Consider the following 12,102-nt stretch of genomic DNA (forward strand, 5'->3'; position numbering starts at 1 on the left):
ATGCACAATATCTGGAAGATTTACCATGATCGACGCCACAGGAGATCGGTTCGTATTTAATAAAAGCACGGGCACCAAGTGCTCCAAGGGCGCTGTTGGAAATACATCCAAATGCAAAGAAAGGTGGGCACCAGGGAAATGATGTTGAAACAAAAACTCTACAATCGTGGCTTGCCCGAGTGAGATCCTCACGAGGCTGTTTTCGATTCGGAGTAGTCGGCCGGCACGGGATGAAGCCCTGTACGTGCTCTAGGAGTTTCTGCGTGCGTGTCAGCTTGGCTCATTTTGGGAGCACAGTCACCTTCCGGAGCCAGCAGGATGTGGGTTCACCTCCCCCCCACCCCCCTCACTGCAGGACTGTTGTGTTTTATGAGATTTTTATTTCCGCGCAGTACTGAGGGAGTGCTCTGCTGTTGGAGGTGCTGTCGATCGTATGAAACGCAGCAGCAACCTCTTCGGTGTCCTGGCCAATGCTCATCCCTCAACCAACTGCACCAACAAACAATTTACGTGGTCAACCATATAGGTGCTGTTTGTGGGACCTTGCTGTGCGCAAACTGGCTGTTACAACTGACGACACTTCAAAAGTATCATAGAATCATACAGCACAGGAGGCGGCCATTCGGCCCATCGTGCCTGTGCCGGCTCTGTGAAAGAGCTCTCGTTAATCCCAGTCCCCTGCTCTTTCCCATGGTCCTGCAAAATTTTTCCCTTTCAAATATTTATCCAATTCCATATTGATCCATGTTGAACACCACTTGGAAGAAGCACTGAGAGCAGCAAGGGCACAGAATGTACTCTGGGTGGGGACTTCAATGTCCATCACCAAGAGCGGCTCGGTAGCACCACTACTGACCGAGCTAGCCGAGTCCTGAAGGATATAGCTGCCAGTCTGGGCCTGCGACAGGTGATGAGAGAACCAGCACGAGGGGAAAAACCTACTTGACCTCGTACTCATCAATCTACCTGTCGCAGATGCATCTGTCCATGACAGCATTGGTAGCAGTGACCACCGCACAGTCATTGTGGAGACAAAGTCCCGTCTTTACACTGAGGACACCTTCCATCGTGTTGTGTGGCACTACCACCGTGCTAAATGGGATACATTCAGAACAGATCTAGCAGTTCAAAACTGGGCATCCATGAGGTGCTGTGGGCCATCAGCAACAGCAGAATTGTATTCCACCACAATCTGTAACCTCATGGCCCAGCATGTCCCTCACTCTACCATTACCATCAAGCCAGGGCACCAACCCTGGTTCAATAAGGAGTGTAGAAGAGCATGCCAGGAGCAGCACCAGGCGTACCTAAAAAATGAGGTGCCAACCTGGGGAAGTTGCAACACAGGACTACATGCATGCTAAAAAGCGGAAGCAACATGCTATAGACAAGGCTAAGCGATCCCACAATCAACAGATCAGATCAAAGCTCTGCAGTCCTGCTACATCCAGTCGTGAATGGTGGTGGACCATTAAACAACTAACGGGAGGAGGAGGCTCCATGAATATCCCCATCCTCAATGATGGTGGAGCCCAGCACGTGAGTGCAAAAGACAGGGCTGAAGTGTTTGCAACCATCTTCAGCCAGAACTGGATGATCTATATCGGCCTCCTCCTAAAGTCCCTATCATCATAGGAGCCAGTCTTCAGCCAATTCGATTCACTTCACGTGATATCAAGAAATGGCTGAGTGCACTGGATACAGCAAAGGCTATGGGCCCCGACAACATCCCGGCTGTCGTGCTGAAGACTTGTGCTCCAGAACTAGCCGCGCCTCTAGCCAAGCTATTCCAGTGCAGCTACAACACTGACATCTATCTGACAATGTGGAAAACTGCCCAGGTATGTCCTGTCCACAAAAGCAGGACAAATCCAATCAGGTAATTACTGCCCCATCGGTCTACTCTCAATCATCAGCAAAGTGATGGAAGGTGTCATCGACAGTGCTATCGAGCGGCAATTACTCACCAACAACCTGCTCACTGATGCCTAGTTTGAGTTCCGCCAAGACCACTCGGCTCCAAACCTCATTATAGCCTTGGTCCAAACATGAAAAAAGGAGCTGAATTCCAGAGCTGAGGTGAGAGTGACTGCCCTTGACATCAAGGCAGCATTTGATCGAGTGTGGCATGAAGGAGCCCCAGTAAAACTGAAGTCAATGGGAATCGGGGGGAAAATTCTCCACTGGCTGGAGTCATACCTAGCACAAAGGAAGATGGTTGTGGTGGTTGGCGGTCAATCATCACAGCCCCAGGACATCGCTGCAGGAGTTCCTCAAGGCAGTGTCCTAGGCCCAACCATCTTCAGCTGCTTCATCGGTCACCTTCCTTCCAACAGAAGGTCAGAAATGGGGATGTTCGCCAATGACTGCACAGTGTTCAGCGCCATTCACAACTCCTGAGATAATGAAGCAGTTCATGCCCGCATGCAACAAGACCTCAACGACATTCAGGCTTGGGCTGATAAGTGGCAGGTAACATTCACGCCACAGAAGTGCCAGGCAATGACTATCTCCAACAAGCGAGAGTCTAACCACCGCCCCTTGACATTCAACGGCATTACCATTTCCGAATCCACCACCATCAACATCCTGGGGGGGGTCACCATTGACCAGAAACTTAACTGGACCAGCCACATAAATACTGTGTCAACAAGAGCAGGTCAGAGGCTGGGTATTCTGTGGCGAGTGTCTCACCTCCTGACTCCACAAAGCCTTTCCACCATCTACAAGGCACAAGTAAGGAGTGTGATGGAATACTCTCCACTTGCCTGGATGAGTGCAGCTCCAACAACACTCAAGAAGCTCGACACTATCCAGGACAAAGCAGCCCGCTTGATTGGCAACCCAGCCACCACCTTAAACATTCACTCCCTCCACCACCGGCGTACTGTGGCTGCAGTGTGTACCATCTACAAGATGCACTGCAGCAACTCGCCAAGGCTTCTTCGGCAGCACCTCCCAAACCCGCGACCTCTACCGCCTAGAAGGACAAGGGCAGCAGGCGCATGGGGACACCACCACCTCCAAGTTCCCTCCAAGTCACACACCATCCTGACTTGGAAGTATATCGGCCGATCCTTCATCGTCGCTGGGTCAAAATCCTGGAACACCCTCCCTGACAGCACTGTGGGAGCACCTTCACCACACGGACTGCAGCGGTTCAAGAAGTCGGCTCACCACCACTTTCTCAAGGGAAATGAGCGATGGCCACATCCCAAAAACACATTTTTAAAAAGTTCAGCGCTGAAATACCAACTGAAACCAAACAGAATCAGGCTAGTAATCAGAAGTGCACAAGAATGTGGTTATTCGCTCCACGATTTTCCTTCACTGTTGTTGCAGTTTGATATATCCGCCAAGGCTGAAACAAAACCAGGATCTTGTCAGGTGGGGAAATTAACGCTGCCAGTGTATGCTCTGCCCCTTGACTATGTGCGCTATCAATACAGAGTGAACACAGCCGAGCTAGGAAGACTACACTGCTATAAACTGCCTAATTGCTCTCTTATACAGGTACTTATCTCGTCACTGCCAGTCATGTTTAAACAATCAATGAATTTACAACACAGAAGGCGGCAGGCATTCAGCAAGAGCTGGCCGTCTAATCTCATTTCCCTACCCCTTCTCCATATCCATTTATAGTCTTCCTTTTCAAATACTTATCCAATTCCAATAAGAGTATATAGAAGATTAAGGGGTGATTTAAAATTTAATTTTTTTAAAAATTCTTTCAGGGATGTGGGCATCGCTGGCAAGGCCAGCATTAATGTCCCATCCCTAGTTTCCCTTGAGATGGTGGCGGTGAGCTTTCTTCTTGAACCGCTACAGTCTGTGTGTTGAAGGTACTCGCACAATGACTAATTGAGGTATGTAAGATGATTAAAGGAGTTGATAGGGTAGGTAGAGAGAAACTGTTTCCTCTAGTGGGGTAGCCAGAGTCTGTGGCTGCAGTGTGTACCATCTACAAGATGCACTGCAGCAACTCGCCAAGGCTTCTTCGACAACACCTCCCAAACCCGCGACCTCTTCCACCTCGAAGGACAAGGGCAGCAGGCGCATGGGAACACCACCACCTCCAAGTTCCCCTCCAAGTCGCACACCATCCAGACTTGGAAGTATATCACCGTTCCTTCATCGTCGCTGGGTCAGAATCCTGGAGCTCCCTCCCTAACAGCACTGTGGGAGCACCTTCACCACACGGACTGCAGCGGTTCAAGAAGGCGGCTCACCGCCACCTTCTCAAGGGCAACTAGGAATAGGCAATAAATGCTGGCCTTGCCAGCGATGTCCATATCCCATGAATGAATTAATAAAATATAAAGGGGCATAACCTTAAAATTAGTGCTGGGCCGCTCAGCAGTAATGTCAGGAAGCACTTCTTCACACAGAAACACAGAAGATAGGAGCAGGAGTAGGCCATTCGGCCCCTCGAGCCTGCTCCGCCATTCAATGCGATCATGGCTGATCATCCAAGTTCAGTACCCTGTCCCCGCCTTCTCCCCATATCCCTTGATCCCTTTAGCCTTAAGAAATATATCCAACTCCTTCTTGAATATATCTAATGAATTGGCCTCTACTGCCTTCTGTGGTAGAGAATTCCACAGGTTCACCACTCTCTGGGTGAAGATATTCCTCCTCATTTCTGTCCAAAATGGCTTACCCCTTATCCTTAGACTGTAACCCCTGGTTCTGGATTCCCCGACCATCGGGAACATCCTCCCTGCATCTAGTCTGTCCAGTCCTGCCAGAATTTTATAAGTTTCAATGAGATCCCCTCTCATTCTTCTAAACTCCAGCGAGTACAAGCCCAATCGACCCAATCTCTCCTCATACGTCATTCCTGCCATCCGAGGTTATCAGCCTGGTGAATCTTCTCTGAACTCCTTCCATGGCAAGAATATCCTTCCTCAGATAAGGCGATCAAAACTGCACACAATACTCAAGATGTCGTCTCACCAAGGCCCTGTACAACTGCAGCAAAACATCCTTGTTCCTGTACTCAAACCCTCTCGCTATGAAGGCCAACATACCATTTGCCTTCTTAACCGCCTGCTGCACCTGCCTGCTTACCTTCAGCGACTGGTGCACAAGGACACCCAGGTCTCGTTGCACTTCCCCTTCTCCCAATCTATTGCCATTCAGATAATAATCTGCCTTCCTGTTTTTGACACCAAAGTGGATAACCTCACATTTATCCACGTTATATTGCATCTGCCATGCTTCTGCCCAATCACCCAACCTGTCCAAATCATCCTGTAGTTTCTCGGTATCCTCCTCACAGCACACACGCCCACCCAGCTTTGTGTCGTCTGCAAATTTGGAGATATTACATCTAGTTCCCTTGTCTAGATCATTAATATATATTGTGAATAGCTGGGGTCCAAGGACCGATCCCTGCGGTACCCCACTAGTCCCTGCCTGCCACTCGGAAAAAGACCCGTTTATTCCAACTCTTTGCTTTCTATCTGCCAACCAGTTCTCTATCCAAGTCAATACCTTGCCCCCAATCACGTGTGCCTTAACTTTACACGCTAATCTCTTATGTGGGACCTTATCGAAAGCCTTCTGAAAGTCCAAATACACCACATCCACTGGTTCTCCCTTACCTATTTTACTAGTTACATCCTCAAAAAATTCAGTAGATTAGTCAAGCACGATTTACCTTTTGTAAATCCATGTTGACTTTGTCCGATCCTGTCAGTTTTCCAAGTGCTCTCCTATTACATCTTTTATAATGGACTCTAGCATTTTCCCCACTACCGATGTCAGGCTTACCGGTCTGTAATTCCCCGTTTTCGCTCTACCACCTTTTTTGAATAGTGGGGTAACATTAGCTACCCTCCAATCCATGGGTACTGTTCCAGATTCCATCGAATGTTGGAAGATGATCAGCAATGCATCTACTATTTCTAGGGCCACTTCCTTAAGTACCCTAGGATGTAGATTATCAGGCCCTGGGGATTTATCGACCTTCAATCCCATCAATTTCCCCAACACCATTTCCCTACAAATACTGATTTCTTTCAGTTCCTCCCTTTCATCAGACCCTATGTTCCCCGACATTTCTGGGAGGTTATTTGTGTCCTCCTTTGTGAAGACAGAACCAAAATATGTATTTAATTGGTTGCCATTTCTTTGTTCCCCATTATAAATTCCCCTGATTCTGACTGCAAGGGACCTACGCTTGGCTTCACCAATCTTTTTCTCTTCACATATCTATAAAAGCTTTTACAGTCAGTTTTTATGTTTCCTGCAAGCTTACTCTCATATTCTATTTTCCCTTTCTCAAGTAATCCCTTTGTCCTCCTTTGTTGAATCCTAAACTGCTCCCAATCCTCTGGATTACTGCTTTTTCTGGCCAATTTATATGTCCTCTCCTTGGATCTTATGCTATCCCTAATTTCCCTCATTAGCCACAGTTGAGTCACCTTTTTTGTTTTATTTTTATGCCAAACTGGGATGAACAAATTCTGTAGTTCATCCATGCGGTCTTTGAATGTTTGCCATTGCCTATCCACCGTTAACGCTTTGAGTGACATTCCCCAGTCAATCCTACCCAATTCACGCCTCAGACCATCGTAGTTTCCTTTATTTAAATTCAGGACAATAGTCTCTGAGTCAACTACTTCATTCTCCATCTTAGTGAAGAATTCGATCATATTATGATCGCTCCGACCCAAGGGGCCTCGTACAACAAGATTGCTAATTAATCTTGGGTCGTGGAAAACTGGAACTCCCTGCCCCAAAAAGCTGTTGAGGCTGGGAGTCAATTGAAAATTTCAAAACTGAGAGTGATAGATTTTTGTTAGGTAAGGGTAGTAAGGGCTACGGAACCAAGGCATGGAGTTACGATACAGATCAGCCATGATCTCATTGAATAGCGGAACGGGCTCGAGGGGCTGAAAGGTCTCCTCCTGTTCCTGTGTTCTCTGTTATACACTCGGCTCTGGGTAAAGCATTCCATGTTGCAATAACACGGTGAAAATATTTCTTCTAACTTTCCCTTCATTCTCCTGCTGGTGACCCTCGCTCTAGGCCCTTGTTATAGTCTCTGTTTAACACAATACAACAAGCGAGCAAGGAAAAAAGGCTCTTACCAAGGTCCTCTCGATGACCAGGTGTACTGATTAGCTGGCAGCTTCTCCCGCATGGAGTATTCCGCAACCATCATCTCGGGACTGACATACGCACCAACACCTAATAAAGCAACAAGTTACGGTCATTGGCGCTTGTGATAATCTTAACACTGTAGAACAGCAGAGATTCGACAAGCTAGTAACCCGTACTTGGATATATGCCACGATTTTAAAATTCTCGTCCTCGTGTTCAAATCCCTCCATGGCCTCGCCCCCTCCCTATCTCTGTAATCTCCTCCAGCCCTGCAACCCTCTGAGATTTCTGCGCTCTTCCAATTCTGACCTCTTAAGCATCCCCGATTTTCATCGCTCCACCATTGGCGGCCATGCCTTCAGCTGCCTGGGCCCTGGAATTTATACAGCTCCTTTAATGTAGGGAAACATCCCAAGGTGCTTAGCAGGAGCATTATCAGACAAAGATTGACAGCGAGTCACATAAGGTGATATTAGGACAGGTGGTCAAAGTGGTGGGTTTTAAGGAGCGTTTTAAAGGAGAGGTGGAGAGGCGGAGAGGTTTAGGGAGGGAATTCCAGTGTTTGGGGCCGAGACAGCTGAAGGCGCGGCCGCCAATGGTGGAGCGATTAAAATCGGAGATGCAGTGGAGGAACGCAGAGTTCTTTGAGGGTTGTAGGGCTGAAGGAGGTAACAGAGCTAGGGAGGGGCGAGGCCATGGAGGGATTTTGAACACAAATTCCTCCATGGATCTGGGTAGGGGGGTTGTTAATGGCAGGAGTGAGACAGCTGAATTAACAACTGCTGATGGCGAAGTTGGAAGGAGCAGGGGACGAGGAGAATCCAGATGTTAGAGGAATGCGTGGAGCTTGCAGGAGGAGTTCAGTAACTATTCAAAAAAAATACAAGACAGAAATTCATGGCAGCAACACCGCTTTAAAAGTAGAGGCCTCTCAGCATTGCGACCTTAACTAGTTAAGTAGTGCTTTAAGTCAAGTTTATTAATTTAGCGGCAGGGTGTGTTTTCTCACCGCTTCAGTCGCGCACACTTACCAATGATATTAGTGGAAGTACCTCCTGGAGCGCCGACAGTGGAGAGACAGGGCCCATTGTTGCCAGCACTGGACACAAAGATAATATTGTGCTTCAAAACTGCTTCGTCAATCACCTTGCATATACGCCTGGATGGAAGAGCAGAAGAGAAGTGTCATAGAATGAGCGCGCAGAAGGAAGCCACTCGGCCCAACGTGCCTGTGCTAGCTCTTCGAAAGAGCTCTCCAATTAGTCCCATTCCCCTGCTTTTTTTTTTTTATTCGTTCATGGGATGTGGGCATCGCTGGCAAGGCCAACATTTATTGCCCATCCGTAGTTGCCCTCGAGATGGTCCCACTCCCCTGCTCTTTCCCTATAGCCCTGAAAATGTTTCCTTTTCAAGTGTTTATCCAATTCCCTTTTGCATTTATCCAAAGCCCTTTCAGGCAGTGCATTCTAGATCATAACAACTTGCCGTGTAAAAAACAAATTCTCACCTCCCCTTTGAAAGATCATTCCAAAGGAATTAATAAAGCAAGCATCTGCCAGTCCCGTAACCAGCTGGTAATCTCAGCCACCGCAGTAAATGCCATCTATTTGCGCAAGGCTGCTTAGGACTCATTTCTTGACATAAGGGGTGAGAATCTGTTTTTACAGGGCAGCCTGGACCTCGGGGCAGTGACCCACCTATGCTGCTCCCCTGTCCACCAGTCAATGGTGCAGTCGGTCTGCCAGTTAACGAGTTGTACTGTGCGGCTTGTTCAATCCCCAGATGACATTCTTTAGAGTCCTGGTTGGAGCCCAGCCTGTGCCATTCTCCAGCCTCGGTAATATTGGGGGTGTCTAATTCTGGTCCAACGTCTCACCTTGGGAGGCAGTGGAACAGGACCATGGCAGGATGAGTTCAAGAGTGGCTCATGAACAAAACGACACTGCGGCTGGCAAACGCAGCGTTTACTGGCCGGTGGCAGTGGGGAAGAGCCAATTAAAAAAAAAACTGGTCTTCTGGGCCGTCAGTGTTTTTAAAAAAAAATACAATCCGTTAAGTTTGTCTTGATGCTGCTGGCGCGTGGTTGCGATTGCATGGGACATGCACTACGGGAGCCAGCTCGAGCAGGATGTCACTGCAGTTTAAGTAACGGCTGAAGATCTAGCATCTAAGCCAATGAAAAGTCGGCATTGCAGCTCTGTTCCACTTCTCCGACCTCAATTTCTTTCCTTCCTTCTCACGAAGGCACCAAACCCACTCAACACCCAGACAACTGGGGAAAAACGGGGGCTGTTTGCATTAGAACAGAGGCATTTACAGGGTGAAGTATTTAAAATTATAAAGGGATGGGACGGAGTAAATATGAACAGACCGTTTCCAGTGATTGAAGGGTTTAGAATGAAGCGAAATAGACATAAGATTAAATATAAGAGATTTAGGACAGAGAGCAGCAGAAACTTTTTTTTACACAGAGGGTTGTGAAATTCACTACCGGAGTTAGTGATTGAAGCAAAGACCAGGTCAACATTTAGCAATAGATCGGGTAGGTGGTTGAAGGAAGGGGGAAGAGAGGGATCTGGAAACGTGTGGAGGATAAACACTAAACTGACCTGCTTCCGTGTTGTAACTTCGATGTAATTCTACAAGCAGACTGTCAAGCAGGGTGACGGGACAATGACTGGGCATGGGAAACCTGTCTGATTTTATTCACTCCGCAGTACAAAGACACTGAGACCAAATCAGAGAACGTTCCAGCACGGAAATAGGCCATTTGACCTGACCCATCAAGTGTGTGCCGACGTTTTTCTCCACAAGCTATCTCATCTAATCCCACTCTCCTCTTCACTCCACGTACCCTTTAATATCCCACCCACTCTAATCCCACTCTCCCCCTCCCCTTTAATATCCCACCCAGTCTAATCCCACTCACTCCCCGTACCCTTTAATATCCCACCCAGTCTAATCCCACTCTCCCCCTCACTCCCCGTACCCTTTAATATCCCACCCAGTCTAATCCCACTCTCCCCCCTCACTCCCCACACCCTTTAATATCCCACCCAGTCTAATCCCACTCTCCCCCTCACTCCCCACACCCTTTAATATCCCACCCAGTCTAATCCCACTCTCCCCCTCACTCCCCATACCCTTTAATATCCCACCCAGTCTAATCCCACTCTCCCCCTCACTCCCCGAACCCTTCAATATCCCACCCAGTCTAACCCCACTCTCCCCCTCACTCCCCATACCCTTTAATATCCCACCCAGTCTAATCCCACTCTCCCCCCTCACTCCCCACACCCTTTAATATCCCACCCAGTCTAATCCCACTCTCCCCCCTCACTCCCCACACCCTTTAATATCCCACCCAGTCTAATCCCACTCTCCCCTTCACTCCCCGAACCCTTTAATATCCCACCCAGTCTAACCCCACTCTCCCCCTCACTCCCCGTACCCTTTAATATCCCATCCAGTCTAATCCCACTCTCCCCCCTCACTCCCCGTACCCTTTAATATCCCACCCAGTCTAATCCCACTCTCCCCCTCACTCCCCGAACCCTTTAATATCCCACCCAGTCTAATCCCACTCTCCCCCCTCACTCCCCACACCCTTTAATATCCCACCCAGTCTAATCCCACTCTCCCCCCTCACTCCCCACACCCTTTAATATCCCACCCAGTCTAATCCCACTCTCCCCCCTCACTCCCCATACCCTTTAATATCCCACCCAGTCTAATCCCACTCTCCCCCTCACTCCCCACACCCTTTAATATCCCACCCAGTCTAATCCCACTCCCTATACCCATTAATATCCCACCCAGTCTAATCCCACTCCCTATACCCATTAATATCCCACCCAGTCTAATCCCACTCCCTATACCCATTAATATCCCACCCAGTCTAATCCCACTCCCTATACCCATTAATATCCCACCCAGTCTAATCCCACTCCCTATACCCATTAATATCCCACCCAGTCTAATCCCACTCCCTATACCCATTAATATCCCACCCAGTCTAATCCCACTCCCTATACCCATTAATATCCCACCCAGTCTAATCCCACTCCCCATACCCATTAATATCCCACCCAGTCTAATCCCACTCCCCATACCCATTAATATCCCACCCAGTCTAATCCCACTCCCCATACCCATTAATATCCCACCCAGTCTAATCCCACTCCCTATACCCATTAATATCCCACCCAGTCTAATCCCACTCCCTATACCCATTAATATCCCACCCAGTCTAATCCCACTCCCTGTACCCATTAATATCCCACCCAGTCTAATCCCACTCCCTATACCCATTAATATCCCACTCAGTCTAATCCCACTCCCCATACCCATTAATATCCCACCCAGTCTAATCCCACTCCCTATACCCATTAATATCCCACCCAGTCTAATCCCACTCCCTATACCCATTAATATCCCACTCAGTCTAATCCCACTCTCCCCTTCACTCCCCATATCCTTTAATATCCCACCCAGTCTAATCCCACTCCCCATACCATTCCATATTCCACTCTTTCAAGCAACAATGTAATTCCCTTTTAAAGAATTTAAGGACTCTGCTTCAAAAATGATTTGTGTAAAGACATTTTTCTAATCTCCCCTTTAATTATTTTGGTTATTATTTTAAACTTGAGCCCTCTCATTATTGTCTCACCAACTAGGGGAAACAATCTCTCACTATTTACCTCAGCATAACCCTTGATAATGTTGAAGACCTCAATCAGATTCACCCGTTAACTTTCTCCGCTCTGCTGTGTCTCTCATAACATAGGAATTAGTAGCAGGAGTCGGCCACACGGCCCCTCGAGCCTGCTCCGCCACACGGCCCCTCGAGCCTGCTCCGCCGCACGGCCCCTCGAGCCTGCTCCGCCGCACGGCCCCTCGAGCCTGCTCCGCCGCACGGCCCCTCGAGCCTGCTCCGCCGCACGGCCCCTCGAGCCTGCTCCGCCGCACGGCCCCTCGAGCCTGCTCCGC

The 12,102-nt window shown here is 48.5% G+C and overlaps 1 protein-coding gene across 2 annotated transcripts in view; it reads right to left on the reverse strand.

Annotated features, from left to right (window-relative positions):
- Nucleotides 1-12,102, reverse strand: part of LOC147125370 (tripeptidyl-peptidase 2-like) — a 152,782-nt gene that overhangs the window by 91,840 nt on the left and 48,840 nt on the right. For both annotated transcript variants that reach the window (XM_086002219.1, XM_086002216.1), the window contains exons 9-10: nucleotides 8,142-8,269; nucleotides 7,098-7,197 (exon numbers count right to left, since the gene is read on the reverse strand). In XM_086002219.1, coding sequence (XP_085858345.1) covers nucleotides 7,098-7,197; nucleotides 8,142-8,269 — 228 coding nt within the window. The remainder of the gene's footprint in view (nucleotides 1-7,097; nucleotides 7,198-8,141; nucleotides 8,270-12,102) is intronic.

This window comes from Somniosus microcephalus, chromosome 1 (assembly GCF_052327205.1).
Source record: "Somniosus microcephalus isolate GS21.2 chromosome 1, FLI_Smic_1.0, whole genome shotgun sequence".
Taxonomy (NCBI): Eukaryota; Metazoa; Chordata; class Chondrichthyes; order Squaliformes; family Somniosidae; genus Somniosus; species Somniosus microcephalus.